Source organism: Bidens hawaiensis, unplaced genomic scaffold (assembly GCF_021521415.1).
Source record: "Bidens hawaiensis isolate Kalapana, Puna unplaced genomic scaffold, B.hawaiensis_p1.1 tig00047738_1, whole genome shotgun sequence".
NCBI lineage: Eukaryota > Viridiplantae > Streptophyta > Magnoliopsida > Asterales > Asteraceae > Bidens > Bidens hawaiensis.
In genome coordinates, this window is record NW_027498551.1 from 6687 (window position 1) to 29468 (window position 22782).

General features: G+C 35.0%; 2 protein-coding genes across 2 annotated transcripts; one reads left to right on the forward strand and one right to left on the reverse strand.

The window, feature by feature from the left end:
* Positions 1-1618: 1618 nt before the first annotated feature.
* LOC143597203 (uncharacterized) lies at positions 1619-3135 on the reverse strand. The gene is made up of 2 exons (XM_077075774.1): positions 2485-3135; positions 1619-1639 (listed from the first exon to the last, which is right to left on the reverse strand). The coding sequence occupies exons 1-2, from the start codon at positions 3133-3135 to the stop codon at positions 1619-1621; spliced, it is 672 nt and encodes a 223-aa protein (XP_076931889.1).
* Positions 3136-14033: 10898 nt separating this feature from the next.
* On the forward strand, positions 14034-16850 carry LOC143597207 (zinc finger CCCH domain-containing protein 30-like). The gene is made up of 2 exons (XM_077075778.1): positions 14034-14081; positions 14332-16850. Exon 2 carries the CDS (start codon positions 14346-14348, stop codon positions 16590-16592), a length of 2247 nt encoding a protein of 748 aa, XP_076931893.1. The 5' UTR covers positions 14034-14081; positions 14332-14345; the 3' UTR covers positions 16593-16850.
* Positions 16851-22782: the final 5932 nt, after the last annotated feature.

The window sequence follows — 22782 nt, forward strand, 5'->3', positions numbered from 1 at the left end:
ATGAATATTGTTTTAATATTGAGGAAGATCCTAAAACCTATAGTGAGGCTATGGCATATCGGGATATTGCTTTCTGGAAAGAAGCAATTAATGATGAGATGGATTCTATTATGCAAAATAACACTTGGAAATTATCTGACTTACCCTTTGGTTGTAAACCTCTTGGTTATAAATGGATCTTCAAGATGAAGATGAAAGTAGATGGTTCTATTGATAAATTTAAAGCCAGATTGGTTATCCAAGGCTTTAGACAAAAGGAAGGAATAGACTACTTTGATACATATGCTCCTGTAGCAAGAATATCTACAATAAGATTGTTGATTGCTTTAGCAGCAATACATAATCTTTTTATTCATCAAATGGATGTGAAAACTGCATTCTTGAATGGTGAATTGGACGAGGAGATATATATGAAACAACCGGAGGGTTTTGTTATGCCCGGTAATGAGCATAAGGTGTGTAAACTTGTTAAATCACTTTATGGTTTAAAGCAAGCACCAAAACAATGGCATCAAAAATTTGATGATATGGTATTGTTTAATGGTTTTCTATTAAACCAATCAGACAAGTGTGTATACAGCAAATTTGATACTTCTGGTAAAAGAGTCATAATTTGTTTATACGTAGATGACATGTTGATCTTTGGTACAAACCAAGACCAGGTTGATAAAACAAAGAAATTTTTGTCATCTTGTTTTGATATGAAAGATATGGGGGAGGCTGAAGTGATCCTTGGTATAAGGATCAAGCGTGAGAACAATGGTATTTCAATATCTCAATCTCACTATATTGAGAAAATTTTAAAGAAATTTAATTTTCTTAATCGTTCTCCTGTTAGTACTCATATGGATCCTGCTTATAAGCTCTTACCTAATAAAGGTAACGCAGTGAATCAACTTGAATATTCAAGAGCTATAGGATCTCTCATGTATGCAATGATAAGTACTCGACCTGATATAGCTTATGCTGTTGGAAAGCTTAGTAGATATACAAGCAATCCAAGTTCAAATCATTGGCAAGCTATAAATCGAGTATTTAGGTACTTGAAAGGAACCATGGATTATGGTTTGAATTATAATGGATTTCCTTCGGTTATAGAAGGTTATTCAGATGCAAGTTGGATTAATAATATGGAAGATCATTCTTTCATAAGTGGATTGACTTTTCTACTTGGAGGAGGTCCTGTATCATGGGCATCTAAGAAACAAACTTGCATCACTAACTCGACTATGGAATTTGAGTTTGTAGCATTAGCAGCAGCTGGTAAAGAAGCTGAATGGCTAAGAAACTTGATATATGAGATTCCATTGTGGCCTAAACTGATATCACCCATATCTATCAGGTGTGATAGTACTGCTACTTTGGCTAAAGCTTATAGTCAAATGGATAATGGGAAGTCTAGACACTTAGGTGTTAGACATAGCATGATTCGTGAGCTCATCGTGAATGGTGTGATATCAGTGGAGTATGTAAAAACTCAACAGAGCCGATCATTTAACAAAAGCGTTAAGTAAAGATCTTGTGCACAAATCGGCCGTAGGGATGGGTTTAAAGTCCACCTGAAATTTCTCATGTTGAGATACCCAATTCCCATCTAATTTGATATTAGGTGCTGAATTCAATGTGGAAAGCTTAACATCTAGAAATTGGAACACATCAGTTACAACATCCCAAGGTATGTGTTTAGACCTGTAAGTTAAGGAGGTTGAAGTTAGACTTCTTAATAGTTCTTTTGAAAAATTGCATATGCAGGTGCGAGAGTAAAAGAACTACCTATATGAGCATGAAGTTTAGCCGCTTCAAGAAGCTGGGACTTGGCTTTGATATGTTCATTGAAGGATAGGACATAGGCTAGTAAAAATAATGTCATGTAAGAATATATGAGTATGTGAACTTGTGTGTATATTATCTTCGATTATTCATTATGAATAGAAAGGGTTCAATCGTAGCGATACCCCTATATTCGAATATTTGGAATGTGTAATATACTAATGTGAAATTCAATTGTCACGATATTTCATTTATGCATATGTTTGTTGTTTGTGTGAGTTTGTTTAAGTTAATCAGGGATTACACCAAAATGGGGGAGGATTGTTAGTAATTTTAGTGTAATTAAGGATTACCTTGTTGATCAATTTAATTGTAATACGGATCTAAATAAGTCGGGTGCGGGGTGCACACTTATTTGATCTTATTATAATTTATAATCCTACTGGTACTTAGGGGCGAAGCCCCTAAGTCATGGGGGTTCCAAGGGGGCAACGCCCCCTTGGCGGGGGTCCGGGGGCAGCGCTGTGGTAGCGGGGTGCGAGGGGCGGCAGCCCCTGGCAGGGTCCAAGGGGCAGCGCCCCTGGCTGCAACGTTAGTGTATGATTGGACCATAGCCTGCTTGGGTTGCCCGTCTTGATCTCTTTTCTTATTTTCCCCAGTTCGAGACAGGAATTCTTTCCTCTCGAATTCAAAGGTCTTAATGGCATCACCTACCTCAGTAAGGTCTTTGAACTTCATAAACATGATTGACTTTCGAATGCAATCACAAACTGTCCATTTACATTTTTCTGCCTGCTCATGTGCTAAGCCTGCTGCGCTCCCAATAATACCAGCCAATCTTGAGAATCGAGTCATAAACTCTAAAGCTGGTTCATCATCCCTCTGTCGTATAGCAACATACTCCCTTACGTATGCTTCTCTGTCAGCTGTAGAGAAATACTTCTCATAAAAGAGAGTACAAAAGTCAGCCCATGAAAGAGTAGCAGCATAAGTGTCTCCTCCTTTGACTTGCTTATGACCTTCCCACCAAGTTTGTGCATCGTCTTCTAGTTTGTAGGTGGCTAATCTGACTTTAAACAGATCCGCAACTCCTAATACTTCAAAGATCTTTTCAATTTGTGCGATCCAGTTTCGTGCTTCCAAAGGAGTAGCAGCATGACTAAAAGATCTGGGCTTTTGTTTTTGGAATCTCTGGAGCCACACATGGATGCCTTCAACAGTGGCATTCTCATCAATCACAGCTCCATAATTAGGAGTAGCATTAGCGCGTCCTTCTGAACGAGTTTGTTGCATAACTGCCTCCATGGTTTGTGCAACAAGGTTCGGGTGTAGTCCGGCAAAAGCTTGATTAATAGCTGAAACCATGTTTTGATCAACCGGAGTTTCATTCGAAGCCGAATCATTAGTCGCGCGAGTGTTTTTGCGAGTTTGACGACGAGGGGGCATCTAAAAAGATGTCAATAGGGTTAGAATATAAATTGGAAGGAGAACAAACAAGGATACCTAATGAGGTTCCTAACCTATTAGAATTAAACCTAAATGTCTACCCAATCCTCACAGGTTTTAATTACTAACGCTTAGATTTTCTACAGGAAAGAGCCTTTGCTCTGATACCATAACTGTAACACCCCAACCCGGATAGGCTGACGTGTCACAATGTACGGAGGTATACAGAGACAAAAGACATAATTCCATTACTTCACTAGAGTCAAAAGTACATATTATTGATAGTTCAAATACTAAGTTCGAAATACATATTAGTTAAATAACATAAGCTTAACACACATCTTCAGATTATTCCTAAGTTTAAGCTTCTCTCTTGATTCCGCCGAAAGTATCCTGTGAACCTGAAGTGTAAAAAGATTTACGGAATGAACCGAATGCCCGGTATGGAATATTAAGGCTCAAAAGCAAGTAATAATCAACTGAATCACAAGATATGATAACGTATAACTGATTAAAATTATATAACTGAAATAACTGAACTGAAACATATAATACGGATGTACCCATAAGCATAACTGAGTCTGATAATACGTGACGACATATAGGGGGCCACTCCTATATGTCAATCACCCGAAATGGCGTAAGTTGGCATACCCACAACCATTTCCTGAAACTAAATCTGAAAAACTGAACTAGGATATCCATACACCTCCTAATAGCTATGTACCACACCTGTACTTAAGAGACGCCGTGAACTAATCTCTCTGTCACGGAAGGAACACATAACATCGATGCCACAATGTTATGCCCGTGGGACACTCCACGGGAAGCGAGTGCTTAGGGTAACAGAGTACAAATAATCTGAGTCATACAATAATAATTCATATCTTAACAAATCACAGAACATGCGATAACGAGTACAAATTAATAATAAATATATCGCATGCTAACAAGTCAAATAACAAATCATAATCTGAACATGAATCGAACGGACGGCCAAATGAATCGAGGTGTCAAAGACGTTAGGAGTTCCAAAGGTATATAATATCAACGGGGTTTATAACAATCAAATATGATAACAATAGGGAGGGGGTTAGGATCCGTACCTTGATTGCTGATTAATTGTCTTATGGAGATAAATTATATAAGCGACGCTCTTTTAATCAACCTACATCGTATACATGTAGTTCATAAGGTCGTGTACGGTTTATAACAAGTTAAAATCGAATTTTATCCTATCTATATATAAAAACATAGAGTCGTTTGATTACGAAAAATAGGTGTTAATTAACGAGGTCGATATCTCTTATTTATATATTTTAACGAATGTTATTTAAATATTAAAAAAATGATTATGGATGAATACTATTTAAACAAGGTATTAAAAATAGTTTGTTGTGGGTGGGGTTTGAAGTTGTCACCCTGAATCTTATTTCTAAATAAACAACATAACTAGTTAGACCAACCCAATATATATTAATGTTTACTGAAACAGTTAAACAGATCATTTAAAAGAGTTGTTAAGCTATTTACAAAAAATGATTGCTACCATAAAGTATCAAACCTGCGCCCTTCTGTTACGAACCAAACAACTTAACCGACGAACCAACAATCAGTTTTGAGAATAACTTGTGACAGTTAACTTTTTAATATAGTGTTCTGTTAATTAACAAAAAACAAAACAGGTGCTGCAAACCGGTTTTGAACTTAAGACCATCTGTCTATAAGTGTTGTGTCTAAACCAGTTGCACTAGCTAAACCCATACTTAATAGTCAAACAGTTAGCTATATAAAACTAGTTTTGCTGGTTTATCTCTTCCATATTAACTCATTCCATATTAACTCATTATGGTTCTAAGCTTGAAGAGCCATGTTGTGTACCGATTGTTTTCTTTATGATTCACATTAAATATTAAGTAGAACATTTACATAGACTTAGGTTAGGATTACCTTAGTTGGACTCGCGATAAGATGGCGAAAACACTTGACGAGAAAACGTGAACGACGACAACGGTGATGCTTTCCAAACAACCGATGGTTCTCCAGTAGTTTGTGGTGGTCTACGGAAACATGTAAGCACGCAGCGGCGCCTTAGCTCGCGGTTTGGAGGTTTCGGATGAGGATTCGAGAGTGTAGGGACGATGACTTGTGGTTACGTTGAGCGGTTTTTCGCGGTGGTAGCGGGCGTTTTGGTGTTTAACAGGTATACATGGTGGGTATGTTGGGTGTTCCGATGGTGGTAGAGGTACCCGGATAGACCTGCAACTTCCCGGAATTGTTTCGGAAATGCCGGATGTGACGTTACGGGGTTGCAACTGAGGGTGCGAGAGAAATGGTTAGGGGTGGAGAAAGGTGATGGTGATGTCGGTGTGGTGTTTCGCGAATACTAGTGACGATCTTTTTAGGAGCCGAAACAACATCGAGACAAGGTAGGGATTGATAATGAGGATGATGGAACACAAATATATTTATAGTGAAGATATGAAGCTTCTTGTAGGAGTTAAAATTTTGATTTATTATTATTATTTATTTATTAATACACATTTAGTTTGCCTCCAATAGTACAATAGTATGTACAGTATCTTTGACAAATTTATCTAACATGTTTTCAAACCATCATTTTGCGTAAATGTTTCAAACAAATCTCATCCACCCCAATTATTGAGATTTAGTAGGCTACAATAATTTGTTCAAAGCCTTTACATATACATTTGTTATTGTTCTTTGTTTAGATTTTGTCTTCCCTTATTGAATCTTGTTCATAATATGTTTCACATGCAAACATCCGCTTTCATATGTTGGTGGTTCATTCAAAATGATATGTCTAGCCACACATGTTTACATGTATGTCATACAAAATATTTATTACTTTTGTTTTCTGAATATTAAAAATAAGTTTTGAATGATAAGGGTTATTTCATCCATGGTGTTTATACAGATCTATACGATCCGTATAGTCATTATGTGTTTGATATATACATATATGAAAAGTTTAGGCCTGAAGCTTTTTACGGTCTATACGGGTCCTGTAGACATGTATGAGTCGTATAGGCCAGTCTTGTATAGAAACAGTATACCTCGTATAGGATTACGCGAAACATATAAACGCAAATTTATTTATTTTTCTTTTTTGTTATAAGATCACGTTTCTAATTAATTAAATTCATGTGAAGGCTAGTTTTTCTTCTATACGAACAAAATATCTACTTTTTAAATATAGGTAAATGTTAAACAGTATATCTCGAACAAAATATTTTTCTTTTTCCTCCCTTCTTTGGTCCACTTTCGACGCATGATATTTAATGGCGGCTTCTTAGGCTTCCTAAAAGATATAACTTACTATCATATCCTAACCTTGTAATATATTTGATATGAATACGTTATATTAGTGTGCGCCTTGTTGAAATCGTTTAATTTTGAGTTGGTGTTTGATTCTTGAATATTAGTTGTTAATGTGTCTAATGATGGTTTTCTGTCTCGATGTGTAGAGGCGATTTGAAGAAGGTTTACAAGTTGACTATCTTCATGCACAAAGATATTATATTACATAGTAGAAAAGATTTTAAAATCATCACAAGCATCCCTTTGTGGTTTCTATTGCAAAGTCTAGATTATTATATGATGATTTTGAAAATTTTCATATGTAGAAAAGAAATAGAAAGAGATAGACTAGAAATGACATGTGTTATGTGAGTGATACTAAAATGATATTGGATTACCAAAAATATATTAGTTACACGGAATTCAGACATAGATATAATATAATGAAATAGACCCACTTTGAGGTTCCCTATGAAACGAGGCATGGAGGGGAGCCACTACAAAGAAGGTTCGAGAGTTACGAAGGAAGCTTCAAGCTCATATTAGCCATGACTTGAAAACAATATTAGAACTCTATGAACATAATAAATCTGATTCGTCGACACAAACGTCAGCAACAATGAAACAATCTAACAAAATAGTCATGAGCTCACTAATTGTGGATATGGAAGATCCTTTTTCTTGTTTACGTGAATACACGGCTAACATCGCCTAAGGAAAGCTAAGGTAAGATTATTATAGCTTTTAAGGTTTTGCGGATTCAGAAGGATAAACTAAAAAAGCTTATACTGACAAAGTGTGTTCATCTTCTAAAGAATGAAGAACACAAGTCTTTCAATTCTAAACACCCCGTTGTCTATTTAGACACTAAAATCAGAAAAATCTTTGTTGGTCGTGTTAGGATAGAGCTTTTCACGGCCATGTTAAAATGGATTTCTTAAGCATGACTCACAAAAACATGTTACAATGTCACTAGAAGGCTTCACAGACACTCATATTTCCAATGGTATGTTTAAGAAGAAGAGAGAGAGTGAAGCTGTTTAAGAAGTGCATGAATGTTAGAAATGTAGCACATGTTTTTTGTGATGGTAGCTTTATGCGATAGATGCTCAAAAGTGATAATATTGATGTCCATCCTCGCATGTGTGCTTTGCTCCACATATCTACGGTGGAACCTCGCACTTCTAGGTTAATATTTGCTTTCTCTATTTTTTGTCAAGTTTGTTTTGTTATTTGTTGATAGTTTGTTTTGCTTTTTCCTGTAGTAGTTGCGTTTTGTTCTGGTTTATCTCTCAGTATGTAGATGAGAAAAGGACAACTAATTCCTGGTAAAATACTTGTAATTGTATCACCTTCAAATAGTGACCTTTAAGTCCGTTCCTCCGTTTCCTTCATTCCGGCTTGAGTTTAGATGTTTGGCTAATTTTGGTATCACTTTTTATTTTAGTTGACTTTTTAGCCACTTGAGTGTTGCATAAAAATTGAATACGTTCGGGATCCGTTAAGTTGGCCAAATAAACAAATTCTTGTTAATTAAACGCGTGTCGTGTTAGTTTATTTACTTTTGAGACTACGTTCCATTTGTTTTTGTTTACTTACAGTGGTCTATAGTCATTGTCGAATCCATTTAAATTTAATTATTAGTTGTTAAAAATTCTAAAAATTGTCCTATCATGCATCAACTCCCGTTGGTCCAATTAAACCAAGAACCAAGTCTTGGGTGATAAGCTACAAACCCATTGATTCTTCTTGTTTATGTTTTGTTCATGTACATGGTTTACCAAAGAACATAAACAACATGAACACACTCATATTATATTTTTTTAACAAATGAACATAAATAAGAAAAACAAGTTCGTTTAAGTATTCATGTTTGTTTGTTTGCTCGGCTCGTTTACATGACACGATCTCACCTCTCAATTCCCAAAACCACCTAAACAATAAACATTATAGAAAAGTGAAGGGTATAGGAAATTGAAATATGAAGTCAACATGGGTCAAATTAATCTTAGACCCTACCATCCCCAGCTCTCATTTATTTCTTCGTACCAATACTAACATCTTAAATAATATATATCCTACCCCAAAAAATTTCATATTTCCTGCATCAGTAAATCCTCTTCGCATTTCTTCAAAACATCTAACTGTTGTGTAGCAATATTAATCAAATCTTCATGTGTTGTCATATTTTAAGTAACATCTGTTCAAAACATCAAATCTTGTTCTTGCTTAACACATTAAAAATACTTGTTTTGATTCTTTGTGGTGTTTAATGAATGAGTGTGCATAAAATAGACGTCCTATGCTCGTTATCTTTAGGTTAGAATGAAGGAATGAATCAGCAATGGACGTTTAACACGTAAGAGTAGGGTGTTTTGACAGCTCTTGTTGTCATTGGCGGTTATATGGAGTGTTCGAAGATGAGACAGTTCGTCTCATCAATGACTTGGTGAAAAAGAGTTAAGACTGTCCTGATACGGACCGTATCAAAAGGTAGGTGAATGAGACGGTCCTACTCAAATGGAAAGCTTAATACGTAGGTTATCTTTGATACGGACCGTCTCATCTTTGATACGGACCCACTCAAATGGAAAGCTTAATTACATATGAGACCATGGATTTTAAGTTTGGCTTAATTTCCATTTAGCCCTTCAACTTTAAAAGTTGGCATATTTGGCACAGAAGTTTACGGCATACTACATTGAAATATCGCCCACGCTAAAATTGTCAAATTTGTTTTTGTGTTCCTTCTTTGTCACATAAATTATTATCCAATATTAGTCATGTAACTAAGGAATTACATTGCACGATATTAATGCACCTGACCTTCTGTGTCTTACAATATATCAAGACAGGTGTAATTATTGGGTGTGACACTAAACTTCAAGGACTGTACTATGTGGAATAAGTGACTTAATCTGGTATTGTGTTACTTGCTAATGGAACTACAAAAGAGAAGTTTGGTAATGACATAGGAGATTGAGACATCATCTATCAATTATTTTCATATTTTATTTCCAAAACTTTTCCCTTCTGATGAAACACTAAGCTGTGAAACCTGTGTTTTGATTAAAAGCCATAGGCACACTTTTAAACCAAATAACACATAATACCAAAAATCTTTTAACTTTTTTAAAAGTTAATAAGTCATAAGTTGCTTAAAATAAGCAAAATCCCAAACACTCCCTTAGAGACACTTTACCAATTGCAAATATCACCAGACTTGGAGATTGAAACATCATATGATTTTTAAACATTTGTTAAACTCAGTGTTGATCTAGCTCACTAATCCTATTATTCTAGGAATACTATTAATGAGTATTCTTGGTGGTGGTCAGGTGATCGGTGTACTTACCTTCTTGATCCTCACCCGTTATTCATACAAATTGGGGAGGCAATTAATAAAAAAACAAATTAAATATGAACCTGCATATTGGTTAACCATATCCTTTGTTTGAGTCATGTATCCTTTAGACTTAGTTACACAATTATCATTTCTTTGTATAAATGTTGCAGATTATGGAGATGTGATGGATATTTACAACCGGTAGCTTCTGTAACACATACATAATAGTGTTGTATCATAAACGAGTTATGATTTTTATACATTGATACATTTATTCAAAATTCACCACCAACAAATTCATAATTAGGGTTTGGATCGTATTTTTTAATAAAAATGAAACACATGTCCATCCAAATTATTAGTATTGGATTATAAATATGAATAATGAGCAGCGGCTAATAAAAAAGTAAAAAAATAAGTCCATCAACAGGAGGCCTTTAATTGCTTAACGTTAACTCTTGCTCCTATTCTTCTTCTTCTTTCTTATGCTGCCCACATTATCTTCCTGTCCCTCCTAATTTTTATGTATATACAAACAGAAGATTAGAAAGATTTAGTATTATAACATGCAGACAACAATATATGTATATATATTAGAAGAAGAGACATTTAGAAATAACCTTGTTTTGTCCCTCATAAGTATTATCAACATGGGGATTTGGAAATATGAGACTCTTGACAAATATGCTAGAACGAATATAGTCCCCATTGCAAGACACACGTTGGCCTTCAGAATGTTTGAAACTGCTTTCTTGTGAATCATACGCTCTACTCAGGCAGTGAGCAACATCATATTTGCTCTGCTGACAATCATCATCAATATATAGTTCCCAATTGTTGTTTTTCATTACCCGTATCTCAAAAGACATAGGGGAACGATATGAATATATGCATAGACAGTCTTGTATAACCCCAAGTCTGTGGTCATCGTACTTCGCATTCATATAACAAGTTGCATTCATATAATAACCTTCATTTGGTACGGGGATTTCTTTAAGTTCCTCCGTAGATAAATTAAAAGAAATAATTATTTTGCTGTAAGAATTTCTATTAGCCATGAACTAGTAAAGTGTTCCATCACATAAGATACCAGTTTTACCACCCATCCTATGATACTTTACTTCTCTAATAACTTTCCAAGTATTTGATTTCAACGTCAACACATGAAAAAGTGTTGATTTTTCATTTTTATCATAACCTTGTTTCCCGATCCCTACTATAACCTTGTAGTCATCTGAAGACGAATCATAACCAAAACCCCAACATATGAATCTCCTTGTGGTGTCTTTTTTGAACCCATTAGGTGGGGTTGTAGATTCTTCTCTTCTCTAGCGGAAGGATTTGTTACTAAAAATTTATCATTGCAAACGCATACGAGGCCATTAGAAGAACCAACAATATTATATAAGTTGCTGCTAATCCATGTGTCTTCACTCCTTACGTCATATGTATGGATCCTTCTATGTCCAAGCTGACGATTGTCACGATCACTCTTGATATTATGGTTCAAGTGAGCTTTAACAAAACGAGGACTGGATATAAAAGAAAGCCATGACTTACACACGCTCTTGCATCGGATTAGATCTTTCACATCCAGCTGTACCAGTATCTGCTCAACCACGTCAAAAGCAACGTCTGGCATTGCAAACCAGATCGAGAAAAAGAAAGAGAGTTAGGTTATGTTATATGTTTATGCCATAGCCGCTTCGTTATATATTCCGTAGAAAAGATGATGATAGACATACCCTTCCAGCCCAATTATATTATGTTAAACTTAATATCAAAAAAATACATTTTTTTATATCGTATATATTCTTTATGTTTTAAGCCCAAGCCCAAGCCCAAGCCCAAGCCCAAGCCCAAGCCCAAGCTCGCTTCATTCACTTGTTTGTAAATTGTAATCACCCATCAGGTGGTGAACGTGCGCTAGATTTCTAAATTATGCAAATGCCAAATGGAGGATTGCGAGAAATGGATTTAGACGTCTTGATATATCTAGACGTCTTGATTCAGTCTATCTTAAAAATATGAATGTGAATTGTGTTTTGTGTCTATTTAAGTACGGCTGACATAAATTTCGCATACTAATAAACTATATTTTGCTTTTAATCATATTAGATTATCCCGGGTACTATGATAGTAATGCTAAAACCAAAGAAAATCAGCCAGTTTAAAGATACATTGTTTATTTTTATATTTTAATGGTTTTTAATTTTAAAACGAATGTATTACCTGTATTTAACATTATTATAATTATTATTCTCATTTATGAAGTATATAAAAAAAATTATAATACTATTCTCTTGCATAATCTGTATCCAAAGTTTAGCACAAAATTATGTTTATAAACTTAATAGAGCTATTAAAGCTGCTCGTACTAAACAGCCAAGACATATATACGTGAAAACTTGTTTTGATGGTCCAACGAACCCTGTCGATTTGTCTTCCTTTTTCCCCCAAACCTTAGATAGCAGTTTGCCTAAAACTTTCGTCAAACTTAGACTAACCAAATCATGTTCCTAATAAAAAATACCTAAATAATGAAACTCATTTTAGTTTTGAAACCAAAGAGCTAGTGCCTAAACAATACATGTCCCATCTATCTCTGGTTTCACAGTTGGAGATTTGTTAGAGCTCTATAAGTTAATTGAGCTTGGCGAAGTTGAGAAGGAGATTTTTCATGGGCTTGTGATTGCTGCTTAGAGAATTTGAAAGGAAAGAAATGAAAAAGTTTTTGTTGGAACATATATATTAAGATAGAATAGTTGATTGAAGACGTAAAGTCGATCAGTTCTATTTGATACAAGAATAGGTCGAAAAATATGCAAATAAATTGGTTGAAGTGGTGTAAAATTTCGTTCATGTAGTTTCTTTCTTTCGTTTTTTGTTGGTGACTTCTCTCTGGTTGTGTGGTTTCTCTTTTGGTACGGACGTTTTGTTTATAAAAGTCACAGTTTTGAGAAAAAAAAAATTGTAGATTGATGATTTTGATATATTAATAAGTTAAAGTCTCCAAAATCAATAGCATAATTTTAATAGTAGATTATATAGAACATATATATTTGCCATTAAGAAAACCAGAAACCAATAGAAGGGCATAGGTTCTCTAGTGGATACTCATGTTTGAATTCCATTTCTGTCACATTTGAGTGAATATTGGTAGTGGAGGATTTGAGTTAGGCCTTGTGCAAAAGTCGTCAATTCAAACCCGGAGCTCATCCGGGTTTTCATCCTACCGTGTGTTACGTTAGAGAGTTATGCTGTTGTAGTGGCACAACGGCTGTCAAGTGGCAGTCGGCGGTATGGTTTCTCGGTGGAACGTCCAAACCAAACTCTGAAGCCAACATGAGCCCGGTTAAGACAACATAGTCTGATCGGAATGAGACATCTGGCATTTTCAAATTTTGTAATAATGAAAGCCTAAATACAAGAAAACCGTCCCCTAAAAAAATTAAAAAAAAAACAATACATAACATTATATCATTCAACACTTCATTTAATATAATAATTTACCATAAATTCTGGTCATTAAATTAACCAATCTAGAAAAGATATTGAAAGTTTGAAACTGAGTGCTCCATGCCTCCTTTTTCTCCGGACGTGACCTCAAACCACATTCCAATCCAACTCACAAAACCTCTTCACATCCACTCTTTCTCTTTCCTCTTCCGGACTCCAAACCCACATTTCAATTACATTTATTATTGTTCAACCAAAGTCGCCTTCGTGGACTAACCGGCAAACCGGCTGAACCAGTAACCACCGTCCCTCACCTAAACCCTCTAACCTATTCCCTTTTTACCGACAGCACCCGTCCCCACTCCCCACTTAAACATTTAATATAATAAATTAATAATATCCCACCCGCATTTGCATTTCTTCCGCATTTCATTTGCATTTCGGTTCCTGTACGTTACACACACATAATCCCTGTCTCACTAACCTCTCGTTTTCTCTCTCTACCTTCGCTTTCGGTTCCTATATATATATACAAGTATATTATATGTATGTATATGTATATATATCATAGGTTGTATCGACTTATTATGTATCTATCTGGATCAATCGCTTTCGAGTAAAAATGGAGTTGGAGGTAGCGATTTGCTTCCTGTTTTCGTCTCTATTATCTTTCATCTCACTATAAGTTTTTGATCTGTATTCATAGCTGGGTTTTTCAACCTGCCGTGTAATTTAATCGGTAAGTGTTTGTTTAGTGTGTTTGACTTTAATCTAATGTTTAATGATGCTATATTTACGGTAGTTATTTATTGGATATAACTTGTAGATAATGATCCGTTTTGTTTTAATTTATACTAGTAATAATTTCTTTATATCTTTATAATAGATTTGTCACAGATCGATTTTAAGATTTAATTATTTGATATGAATATGATATTTTATGTGTCATGTGGTTTTTTTAAGTGATTGTTATGTTTCTGGATGTGCAGAGGCTGTTTGAAGAATGTGTAGTGGCCCTGAACAGAATAATAATAATAATAATAATAATAATAATAATAATAATAATAATAATAATAATAATAAATCTGGCTCTTCTTCATCAACAGAGAAACAAGCTAACAAAATGGTCATGAGCTCACTAACTGTGGATACTGAAGATTCTTTTTCAAGTTTACTCGAATACGCTGCTAACAATGACTTTGAGGGTTTTAAACGGTCAATTGAGAACGACTCTTCATCGATCGATGAGGTCGGTCTGTGGTATGTGCGTAAGAAGGGTTCGAAACAGATAGTTCTCGAGCATCGGACTCCGTTAATGGTTGCTTCAACGTATGGAAGCTTGAGTGTGTTAAAGTTAATAGTTTCGCAACCGAAGGTGGATGTGAACTTCTCGTGTGGGCCCGATAAGTGCACCGCTCTTCACTGTGCGGCTTCTGGTGGTTCTGTTGATGCTGTTGAGGTTGTTAAGTTGCTTCTTTCTGTAGGTGCGGATCCTAATATTGAGGATGCTAATGGACACCGACCCGTTGATGTTATTATTGTACCTCCAAAGCTGTCTGGTGCCAGATCTTTGCTTGAAGAGCTTCTTATAAACAATGCATCTGATGGATCGGTTGGGTATGATAAGCTGACTGTTTCTGTAACAACATCGAGCTCGTGGTCGCCGACTCTATCATCCTCACCAGATAATGGCTCGCCGTGCTCTCCTTCAGAGCTCGTGTCATCTCCAATGATGTCAAATTTTAATGATGATGTTCTGGTCAACGCTTCTTCCGAGAAGAAAGAATACCCGATTGACCCGTATCTGCCCGATATCAAAAACAGCATTTATTCTACTGACGAGTTTCGGATGTTTTCGTTTAAGGTACGACCTTGCTCGAGGGCGTATTCTCATGATTGGACCGAGTGTCCTTTTGTTCACCCGGGAGAAAATGCCCGCAGACGGGACCCACGGAAGTTTCATTATAGCTGTGTCCCGTGTCCTGATTTTAGGAAAGGTGCTTGTAGACGAGCGGATATGTGTGAATATGCTCATGGTGTGTTTGAGTGCTGGCTCCACCCGGCTCAGTATCGTACACGGTTATGTAAAGATGGGACGGGCTGTGCTAGGCGGGTTTGTTTCTTTGCTCATACTTCCGAGGAGCTTAGGCCACTGTATGTCTCAACGGGCTCGGCTGTCCTGTCTCCTAGGTCGTCTGCTGCTAGTGCTAGTGTTATGGATATGGCTGCAGCTTTGAGCATGCTTCCCGGTTCACCTTCCTCATCGGTCATGTCTCCTAGCTTCAGTCAACAGATGTCCCCGTCAAACGGTGGTCAACACTCTTCGGTTGGATGGTCTCAGCCAAATGTCCCCGCCCTTCATCTTCCGGGAAGCAACCTCCAGTCGAGTCGGCTAAGGTCTTCTTTTAGTGCCCGGGACATTCCACCCGATGATTTGAGTGTGTTGCAGGATATGGATCCTCAACTAATAAACGACTTGGCTTGTTACTCACAGTCACGTCCCGGTTCACTTGGTTCACTCTCATTGAATCGTTCTACTCGGTCTAAAACACTTGCGCCTGCAAATCTAGAGGATTTGTTCTCCGCTGAGCTTACGTCTTCTCCTCGGTATTCAGACCAGGCAGCATCTCTGGGTGTGTTTTCACCATCACACAAATCAGCGGTTCTGAACCAGTTTCAACAGCAGCAAAGCATGCTCTCTCCTATTAATACAAATGTGTTCTCACCAAAGAACGTTGACCAAGTCAACATGATGTTAAGAATGTCTCCAAGAAGCATGGACCCGATATCTCCAATGGGTGCTCAGCTTTCTGCGTTCGCACAGCGTGAGAAGCTTCGTAGTCTCAGCTCTCGGGATCTTGGAACAACAGCTGGAGCAAACAATACTGGTTCTTTTAATGTTGGGTCGCCTGTCAACGCCCCCTCTTCTTGGTCAAAATGGGGGTCTCCAACCGGGAAAGTCGACTGGTCTGTTAATGTTGACCCGTTTGGGAGGTCGGCTTCGTTCGGGGTCAATAATAATAATAATATTATTAATGGTGGTGAGGAGCCGGATCTATCATGGGTACAATCACTTGTGATGGAGTCACCACCTGAGATGATGAAAAACAAGGCGGCCGCGCCACTTTCTGGTAATGATGGTGGGGTGGCTGCACCATCCGGTGGTGGTCATTCACAGGTTGAGTCAACCGATCATTCAGTTTTAGGGGCTTGGCTCGAGCAGATGCAACTTGATCAGCTCGTGTCTTAAGCAAAGAGATGATAAATGATGAATTCATATTTATTTTCGCTTAACAAAACTCATTTCTAGGTAAGTAATAGTATATATTCTTTCGGGGCATGCGGTTTGGTATAACAGGTGGGCTGATAATATTCTTTTGGGTGGGGTTCAAAGATAATATGTTCTAATGGCAACAGGATGAAGAAAGACAGCAAGTGTCATGATTCTAGCATATCATTTCATTTCATTACAAATTTTATTATATGTTGAAACAATTTCAGTTTTCTTTAATGTATTCATCAATTTGTGCTCTTTGTTTAATTTCTGGTCACAAATTGTATGTCTTTTTATTATGTAAAACATATGTTATTATTATAGCTATTATTTTGTTTCTTATGTTTCTTTTGATTATATTAATTCTTGTTGTAAATTTGGGGGTGTTCAAACACTTCATATTACAGGGTTTTGGGTCACTTGGGTTTTAATTGTTCCTAGGTAAATTTGAAAAACCAATTCAACTTTGGTGCATCGGGCAAATAAATAAAGGATATATTTAAATCGTTGGAAACTAAACTCGAAACATAAAACTCTAAAATTCGGTTTGGATGTTAACATGAATCGAAAATTCAAAGTACTGGTATTTAATCTAGGGTGTTCATACACACATAAATATAAATTCATCTAGGGCGGTTTGCAAGCTGAACCGAGCAAGGGCTTGAACATGCTCTGCGTCTCGGCTTGTTCACAAACTGAGCCAAAAAGCCGTTTACAATCCAAGTTGAATAACGAGTATTCTCTGATCAAGCGTCAAGCACTTTGGACTAGGATATATTTTAGCTTAATCGGTACCGGTAAAGGGATGAGAAATGTGATGAAATTGTGTTTTAACATTTAATGAGATTTCATTAAACTTTTAAGAATGCTAATAGGGATGGAAGTTGGGATTGAATATTTACACCAATATGTGCACATAGTCATTGACACGGAAATTCAACTATGTGTTAACCCACCATCAAACCACCCACATCTCTCTCTCGCCAAACTATTTGCCCCCTTGCTTGTCATCATCCAAGAGGGCTTAAAAAAAAGTGGGGTCCACACCATTTCACCATTGTCTGGTTAAATAACGAGATTTTTTTTACCAAAATATGATGAGAGAAAAACCTAGTTACTAAAGTAGGTAATTTGAAAACTAATTACCAAAATAGGTGTTTTCTTGAACATTCTATCCTCTCACTAATAAAAAAGAAATTTTGTATTTTAAAATAATGTTCTTTAAAACGAAAAACTAATAAAAAAGTTTCTAACAAAATAAAATAAAAAACATCTCGTTGGATCATGATATTTTATTAACTTTTATATTCATTTTATATTTAACTTTCATAAACGTTTTCAAATGTTTAAATAAATCATTTAGAATAGAAAATACGAATGCATTCAAATATAACGTTCTGTAAAAAATATCACAATAAAACAAAATATATTTTGTAATTTTATTTAAAAAGTTTATGTATGAAAATGATTCTTATAATATATCTGATGGTTTTTGCCTTAAAATTTTTTTTTTCATAGTTGATAACACAAACTATATAAAAATAATCGTATCTAACAAACTTAAAAAAGTGGAACACAACTAAAAATATAATTATATTGACAAAAAAAATCGACAATCTTTAGTTAGGGCAATTAGAGAGAACTATACGCAATGAAAAAAAAAAAAGATGCATCGGTGCATCGGTGCCATACTGTAGTAAAAAACTATGACGATAAAAAATATTTATAAAGACTAAAGCATTTATATTTAAAAACCATTTTTTATTAGAAATTAGTTCAGATATGTTAAAAAGAATTAAAACATTTTAGATTTCTTTTGATAAAGTATTATGATCCAACCCCAATTAACCAAATGTTTTTATTTTGTATTATTGTAAACTCTTTTATTAATTTTTCTTTTTGAAAAAACATTCTTTAAAAATACAAAATTTCTTTTATCCAATAAAATTAGGAGAGAACGGAGTTTAAAAAAAACACCTATTTTGGTAATTAGTTTTCAAATCACTCATTTTGATAAATAATTTTTTCTCTCATCCTATTTTGATAAAAAAAAAAACACCCTTTTTAGAGAATTGGTTAGTTAAAATCCACTACTTACGTGACATTAAAGTAACGTTTTAACTAATCAAACTACAACACATACCTTAGTCTAGTAATACTAAGCAAATATGGTGGGGGACACATTAATAATTGTGGAAGCAATCAAAGGCAATGGGAGTTAGAAATCCATGATTCGTGTCCACCAATGTCATTTTTTTATTGGTTCACGTATATTTTATCAACCGAAGGTATAATTATATACATCGGGTCAGTCATATTAAATCTATGTTCTTTTTTGTTGTTGTTGTTGTTATGATTTTAAGTTACACCCAAACGACCAATCTCCATTTTGTGTTTTAACCTTGTTTTTATTCATAGATACGGGATCACCATTATTTGTTGCTATCATTTTGGATGGGTGTACGATGTTGTTGAAAATCCAATTGTTGTGGGATTTTCGAATGAGCTTCAGGAAATCCTTTTATGCGTAGTATTTGCATACCAACATGACGTGTGAGTTGTATGCTAAATTGTATATAAGTTAAAATGTTGAAGATTCTAAATTAGGTAAAATGCTTAAATTTGATGTACTATGTGCTTATGGTTGTACATAAGTTGTACGCTAATTTCTAAAAGAGATGACGTGTCTGTGTTACAAGGAGAAGTCTATAATTGGACATGTTGCTTAAAATCTAATCATGCATGAAATTTATGAATGGCATTATGACAATATATTGTGGGTGACCAAAAGTTTATAATGGGATTTTGTTGAAGTGGGAAGATAATTTTGAATATTTTAGTGTTATTGGATTAACTTGTCGATCGAGGAAATAACGTTAGAGATTAAACGAGTTAGGTGACGCAGGAGTGCGGGCTTGTTTAACAATAATGTTATTTGGGCTTTGTTATTTGGTTTAATACTTGGGCTTTAGTATAATGATAAGTGGGCTTATGATTAATCATTTGGGCTCATGTGAGATATGAGAATTGATTTTATATGTCAATGATTTCATTCTCTGAAAAATAATAACATATCATCTCATCGATACAAAGAACAGAGAAGACGGTTACTTCTCTCTGGTTCTTCATCATCATATAGAATCATCAAAATCAAATTCCAACTACAGAAAATCTCTGTCTTATCCGATAAATCATTGCGTGTAACCAGCAAATAGGTTTATCTGAAAGTGATTCACGATTAAGAGATTAATCCAGGCAATTATTCAAGAAACCAAGATTGAAATCAATGTTACAGGTTTGCACCATTAATCAAATTCATCCTCCAAGAGGTACGCAATTTATATAACAAAGATAAACCTATTAGGGCTTGATTTGGTTATTATAAATCAATTTTCGGTTCTAGTTATTTGTCTGGTTCGACTTAATTATGGTTTAACCCTAATTCGCAAAATTGGTTGTTGGTTTTGGATTTCAACATTACAAAATTATAAAGATTAAACTATGTTGTTATTGAATTTTGGATGGGATTTTCAAAATCGAATAACAACCAAAAGATTCATCGAATAACAACCAAATGATTCATTGAACTTTGGATTTATTGTAGTCAAAACATTGGGTATAGTAGGATATGTGGATAAGGTTTTCATGAAAATCAACAATACCCCTCGGTTAGTATTGATTTTGTTATTATTGATTTTCATGTTATAATATCCCACAACATAACTTTTCATGTTAAATTGGTGGGTTGAATTATTTTCGATGAAACTGGGTTGAATTAATTTTGATGAATGAATTATTTTCATATATTAAAGATTGTGTCGAATTTTAATATGTTGAATAAATTCTTGATTTAATAACATATAAAATATGGGGAACCTTAAGTTGAATATATTGATTCCAATACATTTAGTTTAGTGATTTGTTTGGAAATTAAATGTATGCATAGCATTGCCATGATTTAGTAATTGGGCTAATTTTTGGGAGTATAACGAAAACTGGAGTTTTAACCCAAAGGGGGGGGGGGGGGGGGTAACGGCTCTGCGCTTGGAGAAAATATGCTATACATACATATATTATTATGCTATCACTATCCAGTTTAGTAATAGTAATTCTCAATGAGAGTTGTTTGATTTTGTTGTGCAACTTTTAAATCCCTTACACTGGATTGGAAGGTTGTCAATATGTCCTGACTCGTTGTTACATGTTTATTGTTTTGGATATCACAGTAATAAGTATGAATATGAATGAAATGAAAATATTATTAAATATTTGTCCAGATGGTACACACATGACACATGAGTTGACGGGTCACTGCCCGGGTAATAATCAACCACTAAGAGTATACAAGTCAGGAAAGCCCGTTGGGTGCGAAATAAACGAAATTGTGGTTTCGGGTTTGTTATTGGACTTAAGAAGTTCAATGGTTTCTAAATATAATTCAGTTAAGAATTATGTATCGTTTATTTTGAATCCTTTTATGTACAGGATAACATGCTTGCATGGTGTGTAGACTCAGGTGATATGAGTCAAGTATGCAAGGATCTAGAATGATTTGAAGAACTTGATCCAGTTGAAGATGGATCTGTACTTGGTATGAGATATGCAAAAGTGAGACTTGTATGTATTCCTGGAAAACACTTGTTTTGGATTATGTGTTGTGTGTTTCAAGGATTTGAAACAGTCTCATGTCTGGGATTTTATTTTAAATAATTTATGGATTTAAGTAGTGAGCTAGATAACTTTATTTTATCTCAACGTGGAATCTTTTTGGATTTGGATATTTGTGTAACGAAGTTTTAAACTAAACATTAATGCCTCATTTTCTATTGAATTTGTTTGTATGTTATAATCATTCCAATTCAGCATAGACTATGTGTATATATTGTGACGGGCTAGGTTAGGCCATGTGAATTATTTTGGAGTGAAAAGAAAAATAAAATCTTGAAGGAAATTATTGGTTCCTTGTTATCTTACTCGAGTTTGAGTGATTGATTAGACAAAGAAATTATTATATTCTAGTTTTGATATAAAGGATATGGGGGAGGTTGATGTTATCCTACGTATAATAATAAAAGGGAGTAACATATAGATGATTCGATTTCATTATATTGAGAAAGTATTGAAGAAATTCAATCAGTTTGATTGTTCTTCGGTTTTCACTCTTATGGGTAATTTGAGTAGATAAACTAGTAATCCTAGTGCTCAATATTGGCAAGCAGTAAACAAACTGCTTAACAATGGATGCGTATTCTCTTTTGGAGAATGCTTCATTTTTTAGGTAATTAAGGAATGAATTTGCGTCACTTGACAATGGAATGCGAGTTTCTAGAATTTGAAATAACCAATAAAAGTGGTTGACTGGCTAAGAAACTGAATTTATGAAATTCTATTGTGGTCAAACTGATATCACCAAAATCTATCAGGTGAGATAGTGATGACTATGTCAAATGTATAATGGAAAGTCTAGACGGTTATATATTATACAATACAATGTGTGATATCAGGTGGTTTGTAATATATGAGTATTATTTGGCTGATGATCTAACTAAAAGGTTAGGAAGAGATCTCGTGAACATATCAGTCATGGGGATGGGTATAAAGTCCATACATTAATATCATATGTCAAGACACCCAATTCCCATCTAATACAACGTTAGATGCTGAATTCAATGCGGAAAGCTTGTCATATAGATATTGGAACACAATATCATAAACATCCCAAGGTTTGTGTTCCGATCGCGAGATAAAGTAGGTTGAAGTATAGCTTCTTAATAGTTCATTGATAAATTGCATTGCAGGTGCGAGAATAATGAACTACCTATAAGAATATGAAGTTTAGCTACTTCAAGAAGCTTTGGACTTGAGCTTTGATATATTCTTTGAAGGATTAGGACATAGGCTGGTAAAATATTGAGTCGAGTGGAATTTGGATTTATAAACGTATGTGTATTTTGCCTTGAAATATTCAAATGGATGGCAAGGGTTCAATCCATAGGACACCCCGATATTCGAATATTTTGATCGTGCAATTTACTAAGATGAAAATTCAATCCGTAGGACATTTTCATTTATGCATACGTTTGTGTTTCTGTACGATGGTTGAGATAATCATGGATATCACTAAAATAGGGGAGGATTGTTGGATATTTTAGTGTTATTGGATTAA